The sequence below is a fragment of the Scylla paramamosain genome, chromosome 35 (genome assembly GCF_035594125.1).
Source record: "Scylla paramamosain isolate STU-SP2022 chromosome 35, ASM3559412v1, whole genome shotgun sequence".
Classification (NCBI taxonomy): domain Eukaryota; kingdom Metazoa; phylum Arthropoda; class Malacostraca; order Decapoda; family Portunidae; genus Scylla; species Scylla paramamosain.
The window spans coordinates 6,820,001-6,837,500 of NC_087185.1; the positions used below are offsets into that span (position 1 = coordinate 6,820,001).

General features: G+C 43.2%; 1 protein-coding gene across 5 annotated transcripts in view; it reads left to right on the top strand.

The window, feature by feature from the left end:
* LOC135090608 (LIM domain only protein 3-like) overlaps nt 1–17,500 on the top strand; it is a 104,530-nt gene that overhangs the window by 14,851 nt on the left and 72,179 nt on the right. For 4 of the 5 annotated variants that reach the window (XM_063987518.1, XM_063987519.1, XM_063987520.1 and 1 more), the window contains exon 2: nt 8,790–9,018. In XM_063987518.1, coding sequence (XP_063843588.1) covers nt 8,790–9,018 — 229 coding nt within the window. The remainder of the gene's footprint in view (nt 1–8,789; nt 9,019–17,500) is intronic. The other variant, XM_063987522.1, reaches the window with a different exon arrangement.

Sequence of the window (17,500 nt, forward strand, 5' to 3'; positions counted from 1 at the left end):
ATCACAAGAAGTAAAGGCAAGTTTGGTGGTTCAAGTGAGTTGCTTTCTGTCTGTCTGTCTATTTCTGTCTCTGTCTCTCTATCTCTCTCTCCCTCTCATTTGGTGATACAGAGAGAGAGAGAGAGAGAGAGAGAGAGAGAGAGAGAGAGAGAGAGAGAGAGAGAGAGAGAGAGAGAGAGAGAGAGAGAGAGAGAGAGAGAGAGATTGGAAGGTTGATAGTATAGAAAAAAGAAACTCTAAACTTCAAAGCAAATAATAACTCATAATTCTCTCTCTCTCTCTCTCTCTCTCTCTCTCTCTCTCTCTCTCTCTCTCTCTCTCTCTCTCTCTCTCTCTCTCTCTCTCTCTCCATCATTGTACCCTGATACACAAACGCGTCCATTATTCAAAAAAATCTCATCCATTAGGTACTCGTAACAATAATACATTTTCATCTCAAAAGGAAATGATCGGGTGTATAATAAAAACAGTGTGATGGATCCCGTGCATGAGTGACGGCCGTGACCATAGCGCAAATATATACTTTAATTAATTCAATAAGAGCATTATAAGCGACTGATCCTAATGAAATGAGTCCCTATAATTGATTTTGTTTCATTTACCTGATTGCACTCCGGTGTATATAAAAAGGAGACTGTATTCTTTTATAAAACCATAATACGAACGCGGACTGACCTCGCTATTCTAAGAGAGGCGGACGAGGTTCACCCAAGGCAAGGCTATTCGACGTGCAGCGGATTTTAATCAGAGTAATCGGCTTAGACCAGAAAACAAGGGATAAAACCTTCCATAATCGAGCTATGGTTTTCAGATTTATATAGGAGGCAATCACCCTAATGACCCCTGGGCTCGATCGTCATTAGGTAGAGTGCGTTGCCAAATTATAGGCGATTATTAGCCTTAATGATGTATAAGCCTTTCATAATCCCGCGCCTGATTTCCGGTAAAGCCTTCTACAATTACTGTCGCCCGACGGCGGCCTGTGTTGTGGCGGGCTGAGGGGAGACTTGTAGGCACGTCTTGTGTGGAGAGAGAGAGAGAGAGAGAGAGAGAGAGAGAGAGAGAGAGAGAGAGAGAGAGAGAGAGAGAGAGAGAGAGAGAGAGAGAGAGAGAGAGAGAGAGAGAGAAACAATGCAGTATATACGATTAATCATAAGACATAACTAATACAGAGACACTGGTACTTATTAAAAAAAAAAAAAATACATATATATATAATGACAGGTTACTGAAATCTTAGACTGACAGCCATCAATTGTGTATTCAACTGTCATGACATGTAAATGCTGCATAGGTAATCACTTTCTTCTTACAAAGCAGCGGAACTAATAAACTAAAACCACTCGTACACGGAGCAACTGAACTCCCAAATCCTTAAATCAAGACTAAATTGTAATGCGTTGATACAGTAATGGTACAAATTATGTGAAACTGAAACACAAACAATATAACAACAATTTTAATAATGTTAACATCTTATCATTTCATTAAACGCTCAAAAATAATCCATTCTTTCACTTCACTACCTTAAGAACCCAAACAGCAATACAGTAACAGCACAAACTATACGAAACAAACACAAAACAACATAACAACACAAACTTTGACCATAGTACAGTATTATTCATTCAACACTCGAAAATCATTCACCTCACTACCTCAAGAATCCAAATCTCACTCAGCTTTCTCAGTACCACCACAAAAACTCTCTCTGGGTCACCCGTGCCCCTCTACAGGTAAAGGTGAGGTGGGGCGGGCATACAGGTTTTTCCCGCCAAACACCACACACATGCCGGGTTATCACTGTAGCCGTATCTGCCGCGTGAGATAAGCGGGACGTGTCGGGGAGGGTGACGAGGTGCCCCTGGGATATTACTGCAGCTAAGAGGCAGCGGTGATTTGTTTGTGAGCGAAGAAATGTGAACGATGGCAAGCTGTTTTGGATTTGTTCGTTCTTATCGCGTTGACTTGACACATATACACACACACACACACACACACACACACACACACACACACACACACACACACACACACACACACACACACACGAGTAAATGTTTTGAAGGTTTAAGAGAGAAAAAAGAAACATATACGTACACATCTATTGAATTTACTTTACTGCAGCTCGATCATGCCAAACAAAATGCGACTAAAATACCGGAGGATAATCCAATGCAGACTCACCGATCCTGTCAAAAATAACTAAATAAATAAATGACTAAATAAATACATAAATATACTTTTATATACAACTTACTTTTAAAAAATGGAGTATGCACGTGAATTTGAGCATTTTAACTTCACCGGAACATCAAAACTTACTAGGCTCGTAATTACAACTTCCCTCCTACACACCTGCAGCACACCTGTGAAACATCGACTACACCGTTATAGTACAACAACACTTCACCGTTGCACCTTAAACTAAACCTGTCAACGGTGCGATAATACCAGGAAATTTATTGCCAACAGGAAAGAGAGAGAGAGAGAGAGAGAGAGAGAGAGAGAGAGAGAGAGAGAGAGAGAGAGAGAGAGAGGACGGCCATTGCGCTAGATTATACTCACAACAAACCCACTAATTCTGTCTCGGCCGGCAAGGGTTTTTCACACGCCTCGTAACGCATTCGGCTGCCGAGGAGGGGACGTGGGGATGCTAGGATGGAGGGAAGGGGGCGGGGAGGGAGAAAATAATATAAAAACCTCTTTTTTCTCCCTCCCACTCTCCCTCCCCAGTCGTGTTTCTTTTTTACTTTTTTTTCATCTACGTTAAGTCAGTTTAATTTAGATGTATTTATTTGAGTTTTCTGTGAGTGTTTTCGGTATGTTTCTCTCTCTCTCTCTCTCTCTCTCTCTCTCTCTCTCTCTCTCTCTCTCTCTCTCTCTCTCTCTCTCTCTCTCTCTCTCTCTCTCTCTCTCTCTCTCTCTCTGTGTGTGTGTGTGTGTGTGTGTGTCTATTACCTTCGGTCTATTTGTCATTGCCTCAGTTCTCTTTCAATAATTTATTCATTGTTTCTCTCTCTCTCTCTCTCTCTCTCTCTCTCTCTCTCTCTCTCTCTCTCTCTCTCTCTCTCTCTCTCTCTCTCTCTCTCTCTGTAAGCTAGGCAATAGGAGCACATCCTGGTCCACGGGGGTAACTAGCCTAATAGTGCAATCAACTAATGCAATCCAAACCCGCTAAAGGCTGACTCTCTCCTAATGCTGATTTTGCAGACCTAATACACTTCCTCCTTCCCTCCCTCCCTCCTTCGCTCTCCCTCATTCCCTCCTTGTATTCCTTTTCCTCCATTTATCTCTCTCTCATTTATTCCTTTCTTCTTTCCCTTCCCTTCCTCTTCTCTCTTTTTGTTTCATTTCCTCTTTTCTTGTCTTCCTTTTCTTCCTCTGCTTTCTTTGTCTCATTCCTTCCCTTATATTCCTTTCCTTCTCCTCATCTCTTCCCATCATTTCCTCTTTTCTTGTTTTCCTTCGCTTCTTCTTTATTAATTCCGCCTTCTTTATTAATTCCCTTGTTGCTCTTCTCTTCTTGTTTCTACTCTTGTCTTCTTTCCCTTTCCCGTTTCCTTGTTTCACTTTCCTTCTTTCTCTTAGTGATCTTTCTTTTCTTATGTACTTTCCCTTTCCTGTCTGACTTCTCTTTCCTCTTCCTCTTCTTCCATTCGTTCTCTTGCTTCCTTCTCTCTTTCCTTCCTCTCCTATATTCCCTTCCTACCTTACCCTTTGTCCTTTGCTTGGTTCTACGCCCCCCTTCACCTTCACTTTACTTTCCTTTCTCTTCAATCTTCCTTCGTAGAGCTTAAGTGTTAGTGTTTCCATTACCTAAGATCGAACTCGGGTCTTCAATATGCTTAAACGTGTTTGTCGAGATATTTTCTTAACATTACGAGGCGAGAAAATTTACTGTTGGTGTTACATTTACTTATTAAGATTGAACTCGAAATGTTCTTACAGTAAATGCACTCGTCATTATTTTCCTTTCTTAATGTTACCAGACAATTTCCACCTGACAGGTAATGTTTATAGAGTCAGTGCTGAGTTGTTATACCTGCCAGTTCACCTGTGGCCCCCAGTCTGGCTTTCTTTTCCTTCGTAATGTAATATTTTCCCACTGTCTCCTGCCAGTGACGCCGGCAAGTTGTTAAACCAAGTAATTTACATACTCACATCTACCTGTCGCATCTATCAGGTGGGCACTCGCTCCCTCCAGCTTTTACATACACAACTAATTTGCACTTGTGAGTAATTTATACTTGCTTGTTGATTGTTCGTCTGGCTAATTTGCCCATGCAAGCAATTTGCATGTGAAACTAATTAGTGCACCCCAACTTTTTTACACCTTCTTTAACCAGTGATATAAATCTACCTGGTGCATTAGTGGGGTTGCGAGCCTCATTAGCCGCCGAAATGGGAAATGTGAGGGACAATATTGCTTGGGTGTTGGGAGACGAAGACTAATTATCGATATTAAAAAGGAGTATTAACTAACACACACACACACACACACACACACACACACATATACACTCCACCCTCAGAATTTCACATCCTTTCGCAAAATATAACCCGTTTTATAAATCTAGCAAGTAATAGAATACCGTTTCTTTTATGGAGAAATATAGATTAAAGAAGACATGTGCTCGTGATGGATGGCCGGGCTGGAAATTCGATGCGACGAGACTCACAAAGGCGAAAACAAATGAGAATGATGGACTTCAGGTGATGACAGCATTTGCAAGAGAAAATAACTTACCACACAGAATAATCAGGGGCCATAAATCACTGCTAATAATGTTTCCAAAGCGTTTATGGTCTCCACCCTCTCCCTCTCTCTCTCCCTCGCTCCCTCTCCCTCTCTCCCGTACCTGCCACCACCATCACTACCTTCGACCCTCCCTTCTGCCCTGCCATCTCCTGCCTGATCTTTATTAATGCTCAGAAAAACGCTGCCCGCTGTCACAGGTATTTTGGACAGTGATGAAAGACAAGCGAAATTAACTATTGTCTCTCACTCATTGTTCCCGCCGGAGCCTTCCTCTCTCACTCCGGGAAATATGATAGATGGAAAAATAGAGATAGAAAAGGTGGAAAAAAAAAATCATTCGTAAAACATCCCCCATGAACAACGCTTTTGGAGTTTGTTGTTGTTGTTTATGTTGTTGTTGTGAAATCTGAGTGAGTTTTGTATATTCATTATGATAAAGTGAAGAGATATGTTGGAAAAAATAACAATGGGTTCGTAAACATCGTCATGAACAGCCACTGGAAATTTGTTGCTCGTTATATTGATGTCAAATCTGAAGAGGTTTACGTAATTTGCTTATTTGAAACTGAAAAGAAGAAAAGAAAAAAACATAGAAAAGTGAGGAAAAAACCAACCCCCCTCATAAGTAACTGCCAAAATGTATTACCATTCATGCTGTTGTCCAATCTGAGGTGGCTTTATTTATTTATGATGACAGTAAAAGAGAAGGGAGGAGAAATATTCCTAAACATACCCGTGAATCTGTCTATTCATATTGATGTGACTGAATCTGAAGAAATATTATATATCCTGTGTGGCTCGTATGTATTTAAATAAAAAAAAAAAAACTCCCCTTTGAGTTGAAAAAAAGGGAAAAAAAATGAAATGGTTGCAAAAATGAAAACAAAATAGATAAATAACAAATATCCTTTAAAGTGTGTACCTCTGAAAACATGTATGTATTTATGTTTCATGTACTTTATAAATTTGAAGGAAACTGTCCTTATATAAAGAAAAGAGAGACAGAGAAGAGGAATAGAAAGGGTAAAACAAAAAAAAAGTAAAAATGCCCTAAATTATCGTCACATTTGAAGTGTATTGTGTATTTCTATATTTTAAAGAAACTGTACGCGTGTGAAACAAAAAGAGAAGAGAAACAGATACCATGAAAAACAGATTAAAAAAAAAGAAAAAAAACTAAGCAGCCTCGGAAAATATAACACAGTTCACATTCATATCGAGGAATTTAAGGCGGTTTTGTGTATTTGTGTATATTTTAGGGGAAACTGTCCACGCGAGGAAGGTTTTTAGTTATTTTTTGGACTTATTTTTCATGGCGAGCTGTAATCAGGTGGGCTTGATCATGCTTCTGATGGATGGTGTTTAATCTCTCCCTCTGATTGGACTCCGATCGATCTTCGATGTGATTACTTTCTCTCTCTCTCTCTCCTCTCTCTCCTCTCTCTCTCTCGTCTCCTCTCTCATCTCTCTCTCTCTCTCTCTCTCTCCTCCTCTCCTCTCTCTCTCTCTCTCTCTCCTTCTTACCCGTTATTAATGTTATTTTCATTTTTCCACCTCTCATTTTCGCCTTTTTCATATATACACACCATTTTCTCGGCCCCCCTCCCTCCCTCTCTCTCTCTCTCTCTCTCTCTCTCTCTCTCTCTCTCTCTCTCTCTCTCTCTTCCTCTCTCTCTCTCTCTCTCTCTCTCTCTCTCTCATCAATTTGCCTGTGATTATTTCTGGCCGTGACGGATCTCCCTCTGATTATATTTGTTGATGACTAATCTCGCTCTCAATTTCGTATTCCGCCGTAATCAGGCTGCCTATGATTAGCTTTCGTTTAATTTAATTTACTCAAGATTATCCGAACACGTGGAGCCGAACACCACGGACCAGCTTGTGTTTTAGGGGCCCAGGTATTACGGTGGTGATTAGTTCGGCTCTGATTGCTCGTAGCCAATTACTCCAGGTGTGATGTCTTTACCTGGGAACTGACGCGCGCTCGGGACGCAATTATCGGACGGCGTAATCCAGCGAAATGCCATTCTTTATTTCCACGTTTCCAATTTACGGCGAGTCTTTTGGTATACGAGAGGGGAGAGAGAGGGAGAGGGAGACTGGCTGCATGCTCCTGGTTGACGGTCCAAACTCTTTACTTCATGTCTGAAATGTATAAAGTAGAAATTCATACTGTTTAGTTCTGCATGTTTTCATTCCTGTTGTTCTTCCTTTCCCTTTTTTCTGTCTTCGACCAGTAGCTTTTTCTCTCTTTTCCTTCTTCTCTTCTTTCCTATTTTCTTTTTCTTTCCTTTTGCTCTTTCTTGTTTTCCTCCTTCCATCATTTTTTCCCTCCTCTATAAAGTAATTTTTTCCCTTTTCCTCTTATTTCCTCCTTTCATCATCTTTACCGAACCAAGCACCTTCCTTTCCTCCTTCCAACCTTTCCCTTTCTTTCCCTCTCACATAACACCTCACTCTTTCCTCCTTTCCTTTTCTCCTTTTCCTCACATTCTTTCCCCAGCGAAGCACTTTCTTTCCTGCTGCCTCCCTGACTAAGCATGCAGCGCACACTACCCTCAGGAAGGACGGGGAGGTAAAGCTGGCCTGCGCGGTAATTACAGGTAGTTTGTGGTGTAGGGCGGCGGCCACCTGCCCTCCTGCCGGCCCGTAACTGTAAATAATTTCCAAGACCCGCATCGGGTGGGCGGGTGGACAGAAGCCAGCCATCAATACTGCCATTTAGTTTCCCTTCCGCTCTCCACACATTACCTGGAATAGTACCGAGTTTCTATTCATCTTTTTTTTTTTTTCTTCTCTCCCTCTCTTTCTCCCTTGACTAATAACTAAATAGCGCCGTAAAAATGGCGTCAATTCGTACGAACCGTAGATTAAATTACATGTCAGCGAACAAAAAAAAAGACACTCGTCACCCGTTATTATTAGATTGGAGTCAGGTGTAATTACTTCGACTTGTGATTCACGTTTCAATTATTTACCGGTTACCTAAACACCTGAGGCAGTGACGTCACTCCGGCCGGGAAAGTCATTAGCCGATAAAATTAGTGACCTTTTCCTGCGGCTACCTGGAGGGGCAGGTGTGGCGGAGCGTGAGAACACCTGTACTGATTTCTGTCATTATCCACAAATTGGACGTGAAGGTAAACAGAGAAAATTGAAAAAGAAAAACTACATTCGACCAGAAACTTATTTGCTGGTTAATTAGGTAAATGTGATGACGTGTTTTGGAATCAGTGGAGCTAGTCACCTGTGTGTGTGTGTGTGTGTGTGTGTGTGTGTGTGTGTGTGTGTGTGTGTGTGTGTGTGTGTGTGTGTGTGTGTGTGTGTGTGTGTGTGTGTGTATGGAGGGTGAAAAATAACATATAATATTCTTTTCCTTATACAAGTCACGGAAATTGAACGAAAATAACTTTAAAAAAGTACACAAGAAAATTGTGATATATTTGCTATACATAGCGACTGTTTAATCTCGCGGTACACAAAACTCAACCTAACTAAAATATATTTTCTTCCCCAAGCCTCGTTGTAACATGAGAAATTGGAATGATAATAAGTGTAAATTAAAACTACAAGAAAAACCCGTATAGGAAGTCATGGTTTATCTTTTTCCTCTAGGTTCAGATAATCAGCACTCATTTTCTTTCACTTGTAGTTAAAAGATAAGGAATGATAACTATAAAATAAAACAAAACAAAAATTATGAAGTTCTGTGTTTTTTTTCAGTTTTCTTTTTTCTCCATGTTCAGAAAACCGTGTTCAGAAAACTCTCTTCTCTCACAGATAGTTCGGAATAGTAGAGATAATAACTATAAAATAAATAAGAAATAAAAAAAAACTCCTATAGTAAGTTTTTGTTAGGTTAGGTTATAATTACTTCACCTTTCTTTCTCCTGGAGATGCATTTCCTCTTATAAGTAGTTGTAGGATTAGGAATTGAAATCATATTATCTATAAAATGTAACTACAGGAAGCTGTTATAATGACTTCACCTTTCTTTTTCAAGCTAATCCTCCCTTCTCCTCCACAGGTAGTTGTAGGATGAGGATGGCCGGCGTGGAAGTCGGCAAGACAACGGGGAGCCATGAGTGTGGCGGCTGTGGCAAGCGCATCAACGACCGCTATCTCCTGAAAGCGGTCGACCTCTACTGGCACGAGGATTGTCTCAAATGTGGATGCTGCGACTGTCGGCTCGGCGAGGTCGGCTCCACGCTCTACAAAAAGGCCAACCTGCTTCTCTGCAAGCGTGACTATCTAAGGTAAGTGTCGAGCCTTGTTTTATTGGGTACGAAGAGCACTTCCGGTTGTAAATGCGAGTATGAACAGGCGCCGTTCACGATTAAGAAAAGTGTAAGATTCTGCGTCAAAATAAGTGTTAGTATATTATTAAAACAGTAAAAAAAAAAAAAAAAGACTATATTTGATTCAGAAAGGTTCGGTTATGTTAGGTTAGGTTACGTTACGTTAGATTAGGTTATGTGAGGTTCGGATTAGTTTTGGTTATAAATGTTAGCTGGTGTGGGAATAGCAGAAGAATATAGAGAAGTAAATTATATAATCACTTAAAGGTAAGGAAGTCTGAAAAAAAAAAAGATGGAAGGATAGGAAGATGAAAAGATAAAAATAAGAATGAAAACGAAGAATAGAATAACTGGTTGCATAGCCGAAATACAGACTGTGAGAGAAAGTAAAGAAAAAGAAAGGGAAGAGAAGAAAGTGAAGGAAAGATACAGGGGGATTGTTCTCTGACCTGAAAAGGGGGAAGGAAATGTTTGGAGGGATGCAGAGGGGGGGGGAGGGTGCAGGTGCAGGGTGCAGGTGGATGGGGAACACAAGGTACCTTTCCCAGCGTTGTGGTTTGAGTACTAAGTGTGTCTTACTGCGCACATGACTCAGTGCTATGGAGTAAATGTATTAACTAGAAATTCGACTTTTTACCTTCAATACATTAGGAATTTTTTAAAATTTATTTATACTCTTGGCATTTCACGTGCGGCAATATTCAGATGTACCAAAAATTATACTTCACTGCTGTGGAAATCAGTCACGCGATATGTATATCATTAAAAACTTCTTTCCTAAACACGAGGGATAAACGCCTCACTTGGCTCGTTTCTCTAATTTTACTCGGACTCACTGGAATAAAATCGCAAAATTCACAAACGTACCAAAAAAAAAAAAAAAAAAAAGATAAAAGTGAAATTAACTAAAATATTCTCACTACAATTACATATGTGAGAAAAAAATAAAATCAAACGCAAGTAAATATAAAAAAAAACACAAACGTACCAAAGTTAAATCAAAATCTGTAAAAAAAAACAATAAATAAAATAATCAGGCAAAAACTCAACATAAATAAAATAAATCAAAGCCAAACAAATTTAAAGGCAGAAAAACGAAACGAAAATTACACAAAAAAAAAATTACCACTAACCCAATTAATCAAGCCGAAATAATACGAAACAAAATGAGGAAATCAAACAACCGTAGCTGTAAATTTACCTCGATTTAGTCAACGTTACTGTTCCTGACACGCACGACTTGAGACAGGTGCGTCCTTACCTGTTTCTCAAGCTAATTAGTTCCATTCCAAAGACACGTATCCCTTTATTTACGAGTATATTTGACTCATTATTTTCATTACAAACTTATATTTTTCCTTCTATTTCTCTGGGGCTCTATTTTTTTTATGGTTCTTGTTATTGTTGTTTTTCTTATTGTTGTTGTTGCTGCTACCGAGGATGCTGTCAAGGAGAGTTGCCGCTGTTTTTCCTGGAGTTAGATTGAAAGGATTGCTTCTCAGGTGAGGGAGAAAGTTTTTAATTAGGCCCCAGGTAGGATCAGAGGAAAGGAGAAGGGAGAGAAGATGAGTGGAGGGGGATGAGGTAGAAGGAGGAGGAGGAGGAGATGGAGGAGTGGAAGGAGGAGGAGGAGAGACGGATGAAAAAGATGAGTATGATGAGTAGGATAAGGAGGACAAGGACGAGGTGGAGAAACAGGAGGAGGAGGAGGAGGAGGAGGAGGAGGAGGAGGAGGAAAAGGAGGACGAGGAGAGAGGAGGAGACAAGTGTTTCCGCCACATACCAGTAAGAAGATTTGGAAAGGTGTCTGGGCGTCAGTATGTAAACCACACACACACACACACACACACACACACACACACACACCACACACACACACACACACTGCAACACTAGCCTGGGCACTCATTCCCCACTCAAATATTAATTACAAGCTGCATAACGCGGAATACATGTAATGAAGAACGAGTACCCATGATGCGCTTTAATGTGATATGAACGCTAAGACAAAAGTATACGTCGAATTCCAATATGAAAAAAAAAAAGAAAAAAAAAACATGACTATTTCCACGTAAAGTACCATTTTCCCACGTTAGTTCCTCACCTGTACTCAAATCAGCACCACTAATCTCGCACCTGGGAATCTTAATAGCATCTGAAATTGCCCCATCTCGCCTCAAAACATCACCGCGCCTCCCGAACTGAAAAACAAGAACACGTCCATCATCACGAAACAAAACGACAAAGACACTCATGTTTTGCCGCACGTCCTCCTACATGACAAACCTCTCCCTGTCTCTCCCTGCCTCGCCCTGCCTCGTCTCTCTCTACGCCACTCTCCTGCCCTCCAGTCTAGCGCCTCCTACGCTACCATGCACCATCACGCACCATCACTACTCGCACCATTCACTACCACTACCATGACCCATTGGAAGTAACTGCCATACACCGAATAGAGACGTCCCCTCACCGCCACCACCACCACCACCATCACCATTCATGCCACTCTCAGTGTTCCACCAAGTCCCTACCACGGCGCCACACACCGACAGGGATCCACTACAACCACAACATACGCACACATATACACACAGCACGCCTCTCAAAACCCACACACACTGACAACACACGGCTGCCTTTCTCACAGCCCCGCACATCTAACAGTTAAAGAAGATGGTAACTGGAAGCCTTAATTAATGAAGAGCGCGGTAATGGCATAATAATTATTGTTATCTTAGTTGAGAGCGAACTTAATTGGAAGGGAAGAGGATATACCGTAAGTAGAAGTAATGGGAAGATGACCACTAATAATGGGTGCTGGCAAGGGGAGGAGTGCGAGGCCCTTAGGGGAAGAGCAGGCGGAGTGGGAGAGAGGAAGAGGAGAGAGAGAGAGAAAGGAAGGGACTCTCAAGGCAACGAGAAGACAAGAGAGTGAGCAGAGGAAGGGGAAAGACTTCAAGTACCATTTTTTGTGCTAGTTAAAAACACAAGATGAAGAACTAGGAAGGAAATGTCTCGCTTTCGGACAAAGGAAAGCGAGGACGCAGCAGCAGCAGCAGTAGCAGGAGGAGGAGGAGGAGACGTGTGTGGTAAAAGTTATTAAGGAGTAAGTATAAGATTGATGGTGGCTGATGAGATGTGAGGATAATGAGGACGGTGAGGCGTGAGACAATGGCTAACTGGTGACTTAAGGAGTCTGGCGGGGATGACTAGCACGAGTATTACATGTTAAGTAAGAAAATAATTAATGAAACTCGCCAGATGACTCAAATTATAACACTCCTTTCCTTTTGTACAAACAGAATGATAAACTGACATACATATCATTAGAGAGAGAGAGAGAGAGAGAGAGAGAGAGAGAGAGAGAGAGAGAGAGAGAGAGAGAGAGAGAGAGAGAGAGAGAGAGAGAGAGTGTGTGTGTGTGTGTGTGTGTGTGTGTGTGTGTGTGTGTGTGTGTGTGTGTGTGTGTGTGTGTGTGCGCGCGCCTCCTAAACCATTATCTATCCACCTTCTTAGGAGTTCATTGGTTGGGTCCTCATGGGTAGGTCTTCAGACGCCATCAAAGCTGTGAGTGCCCGCGCGTGGCCACCCCGTCAGAAAATACCACTATATATACGGCACAGAACCCGGTCACCGCCTCAAAGCATCCCTGCGATCCCCGTCTCCCCCCGGTAGGCTTGCTCCAGTCCCCCTTCCACGCCCCCCTCTTCCCCTTCATCCCCCTCACCCCACTCTCCCGACCCCCTTACGCTCTGACGGCGCTTCAATCACACTCCTTAATTACCGTGTGCCTCCTCCCCTTCCTCTCCCTCACCCTCCTCTCCCTACTCTCCCTCCCTCTCCTCTCTCTCTCTCTCTCTCTCTCCAGCGGCGTCCTTGCATCAGCTCTCGTCACATCAATGAAAAGAATCTAGTTCGTTTAGGCAACAATCATGACGGAGCGTTCCTGTGTTCGTGGCACTGCATAACATTCCCACGTAACGCTGTGTGACGCCCTACGTTCCCTTATCCCCCGTCAGTGTACGTTTGGGTTTAGACAGTATTCTGCAACACTTCTGCGCCGCACCTCTACTGTTTTCAAAGGACTCTGGTTGAAGCTACACGGGTTTTCTAGGGTGTTTTTATAGTGCAGATTAACAAGACTTCTACATTACCGGATGCGAGAAACAGTCTTAAGAACCCTGCTAATCATCTCTGTGGCTTTTGAAATAGTCGTGGTGAGACATTAAAGTGTTTCTGAGCAGTCCTTCAATGTGTGTGTGTGTGTGTGTATGTGTGTGTGTGTGTGTGTGTGTTGCATGTGTGTTAGAAGCGTACAGGTGTTCTCAAGGTATTTAGAGCACCTGTCCGTGTTCTTGTGTTCTATGTTCCTTTGTAGCTCCTCTCTTCCTTCCGCTGCAGATCTCTCCCTCTTGCCCTCCCTCCCTCCCTCCCTCCTTCCTTCCTTCCTGCCCCTCTCCTTCCTTCCCTCTGCCCTGGTCCGCCACCCCTCGTCCTCATTATCCTGTTGAGTCTCTCTCTCTCTCTCTCTCTCTCTCTCTCTCTCTCTCTCTCTCTCTCTCTCTCTCTCTCTCTCTCTGTCTCTCTCTCTCTCTGTCTCTCTCTCTCTCTCTCTCTCTCTGTCTCTCTCTCTCTCTCTCTCTGGGTTACTTTACTGACTCATTATTATCATTGTTTGTGTCCTTTTCCCCTGCCTCCCGTTTAGTTTGGTTTTTCTGTCCGTCACGTTCTTCCTGCCTCCTTCCTCCCCTCCTCCCTCTTCCTCCTCCTCCCTCCGTCGCTCCGCCAGACTCGAGACAAAATCCTAGAATCCCGCAGTAATTACCTTCATTGTGGAGAGCTTCGCCCAAAGTGGCTTTCTTAACGCCTCTCTCTCTCTCTCTCTCTCTCTCTCTCTCTCTCTCTCTCTTCTCCTCTCTCTCTCTCTCTCTCTCTCTCTCTCTCTCTCTCTCTCTCTCTCTCTCTCACCCTTTCTCTTCCAGTCCCCCAGCCCCTCCACTTGTCTTTTCCCTCCCTCCCTCTCCCTCTCCCTCTTCTCCCTCTCTCTCTCCCCTCCCTCGTGCCAGCCTGGGTAGTTGGTTGTTTAATTAGCCTCATTACCATTGCCGGTTGTTAGAGAGGCGGTGAGAGGCAGGCTGTATCGGCGGCCATTCTCCTTCCTCTCATCTCGTCCCTCTCTCCTCTCGCCAGGGGGGGCCTCAGTACCCAGTGGGGAGCTCCAACCCCCCCGCACCTCATCATGGGGAGTAATTACTATAGCTAAGTACATCTGCCTGCAAAGTGCTAAAGTCCTAACTCACATCTTACCATTGTCTTCCCCCTGCAAACTTCTTTCTCCACGCCCTCTCTCTCTCTCTCTCTCTCTCTCTCTCTCTCTCTCTCTCTCTCTCTCTCTCTCTCTCTCTCTCTCTCTCTCTCTCTCTCTCTCCATACCTCCTTCATTTCTCCCTCCATCCCTCCCTCCTTCTCTCCGCTGGTTCCTCCTCTCTACCCAGTAATCTTCCGTAAATCATCCGGCCTTCGCTGGTTAACGAGATCAGGGAGGAGGAGGAGGAGGAGGAGGAAGAGGAGGAGGAGCACCCAGGCCTCCTCTCTCTCCCTCCCTCAGATTGTTGACCTGTGCTGGGACTTAGACTGAAGAAAGAGCTACCAAGCAGGGCGTTTCTTTTCTCTATCTCTCTCTCTCTCTCTCTCTCTCTCTCTCTCTCTCTCTCTCTCTCTCTCTCTCTCTCTCTCTCTCTCTCTCTCTGCTTTCGTTCTTCTGTGATTTATCGAAGAGAAGAGAGAGAATGTGAGGTTGCTCTATCTTTCTCCTATTCTCTTTCCTCCTCCTCCTCCTCCTCCTCCTCTTCATGAACAGGCCACACCGTTAACAAGGTCTGGGAGCCGCTAAGAGCCTTCCCTCCCCCCCACGCACATCTCTCTCTCTCTCTCTCTCTCTCTCTCTCTCTCTCTCTCTCTCTCTCTCTCTCTCTCTCTCTCTCTCTCTCTCTCTCTCTCTCTCTCTCCCAGGCCCCCCTCCGGCTCCCCTCCCACTTCTCGCTGAACAATCGTGTGAGTTAATAAGGTCAGCAGGGAAGGGGGGATGCGGCCTTTCAACGCGGTAGTGGGTCTGTGTGGCAGAGTCGCTCATTATAAGTTTCCTGCTCGCTACCTGTGTGTCCAGCAATGGCCGATAATTGGGGTTCTTCCATTGCCCGCCTCTCCTTTTTTTCACCTTCTCCGCCTCACTTCGCTGCAGGTACAAGTTTTATTTACATTGCTCTCCGAGAAAGGAAAGAAGGAAGAGAGGGAAAGAGGGGTAGGAGGGAGAGAAAAGAAAGCGTGCAAGGTGAGGTAAAAGGAAACAGACGAAGTGAAAAAGGTGGGAAACCATGTGACGTTTTAATACTAAGGTTTTGATTCTTCAGACAATATCTAAATGGTGTCCGAGAATGGAAGGGATGGAAGAAAGGAAAAAAAATACCTGGGAAGTGAAGAAAAGGAACAAAACGAACCAGGAAGTGAAAAAAGGCCGGGTATATAACTTTGATGCTAAGATGAACGTTTTGGTTCTAAAGGGAAGGAGGGAGGGATGGAGAAAAGAGGATGAGGTGAGGAAAAGTAAGAAGACGAAGCGAAAAAAGTAAAAATCTCACGACACATCCTCGAAACCACTGACAACAAGATGTACTTTTCGATATGAAGACCATTTAGCTGGCCTCATAGAAACAAAAAGAAAGAAAATAATTAAATCTAAGAAGTAAGGAGGGGAAAAATGGAAACAAAATCTTAGACAAATAACACTGATACCAATATACACATTTCGACTTAAAAAACAACATTTACTTAGCATCATAGAGAAAATAAAGGGAAGAAAGTAAAAAAAATCTTAAGTAAGGAAATGAAAAAAAAGGAAAATTTCAGACAAATAACTATGATACCAAAATGCACTTTTCAATTCCTACCACAATACATCTGCGTCTGCGTAACATATCGACCTCAATTCCACACCGTTGGGAGCACGCAGGGGGAAAATACTGGAGTGAGTGAGGCTGCAATGGGTCTAGTATTTATCAAGTCTTAGTGCCGCATGACAAGGGTATTAGGCAAACGAAAATACGCCTTTGTCAGCTTAATAGCGTGCGAATTATCAAAGAGCGATCAAGTAGTTATGGCATGGCAGTAGTGGATGAGGTGGAGGAGAACTGGTAATAGATGGTGCAGAGGAAGGGAAGGGATGAAGACAGGGGCATAGGAAGAGGTATAGATGGAGGGATAGGAAGAGCTGAGAATGGAGGAATGGGACGAGATGGAGGAGAGGAATGGGTCGGAGAGGAACATGATAGGGATGAGAGAAATGAGGAAGGGCAATAAAGAGGTATGGAGAGATTAGTAGAGAAAGCAACTGAGGAATATATAGTGAGATAAAGAAGAGAGAAAATATGAAGAACGAAAATAAAACGAGAGAATGAGACCAATGAAAAAAATACCAGAACTTGTAGCAGAGAAGAAAATGAACAGATATTAAAATCAAGAGAGAGAGAAACCGAAAGAGAGAGAAAGAGAAAAGAAAGCAATGCAATTCAAAACGCAATCCACCTCATGCATTTCTCCAGTACAAAAACAAGTAACAAAAGACAACACGACCCACAAAACAGGAGTCATCGGCTAGGGGTAGGTCGTCAATTAAGACAAGTCGCGTAGGCCTACCAGGAGGAGGATGAGGAGGAGGACAGGGCGTGAAGAACCTTATTAGCGTTTCTTTTCTCTATACTTGAAAAGACGGACGATATCTGAATCCCCAGTAAGAGAGAGAGAGAGAGAGAGAGAGAGAGAGAGAGAGAGAGAGAGAGAGAGAGAGAGAGAGAGAGAGAGAGAGAGAGAGACGCAGACAAACGTGAGACAGACAAGACACAGACAGATGAGATGGACGAGGTAAACAATGTGAGAGAGAGAGAGAGAGAGAGAGAGAGAGAGAGAGAGAGAGAGAGAGAGAGAGAGAGAGAGAGAGAGAGAGAGAGAGAGAGGTGCTGTTACCAAAATACCTCATTAGCAGTTACTGGAGGGCCCTTCGTTAACAGTTTCCTCCTCACTTCCCATCCTCAGTAATTGCTTCGCCGTAATTGGTCGCCCCCCTCCCCCCTTTGCTGGCTTGGCTAACAGGGGGCAGCGCGCCACTAACAATAAAAGGATTAAAACACACTGAGAAGACCCCCACTTTTCCCTGCCTCCATTTTTCATATACATCATTTTTTTCTTTCCTCTCTCTCTCTCTCTCTCTCTCTCTCTCTCTCTCTCTCTCTCTCTCTCTCTCTCTCTCTCTCTCTCTCTCTCTCTCTCTCTCTCTCTCTCTACGTAAATAAGTGATTGTCTAATGATTCAGTTTCGTGTTTTCTTTCATTTTTTTCTCTTCCTTTCTTTGGTTCTCCTTCCTTCTCACCTCGTTTTTCCTCCCACC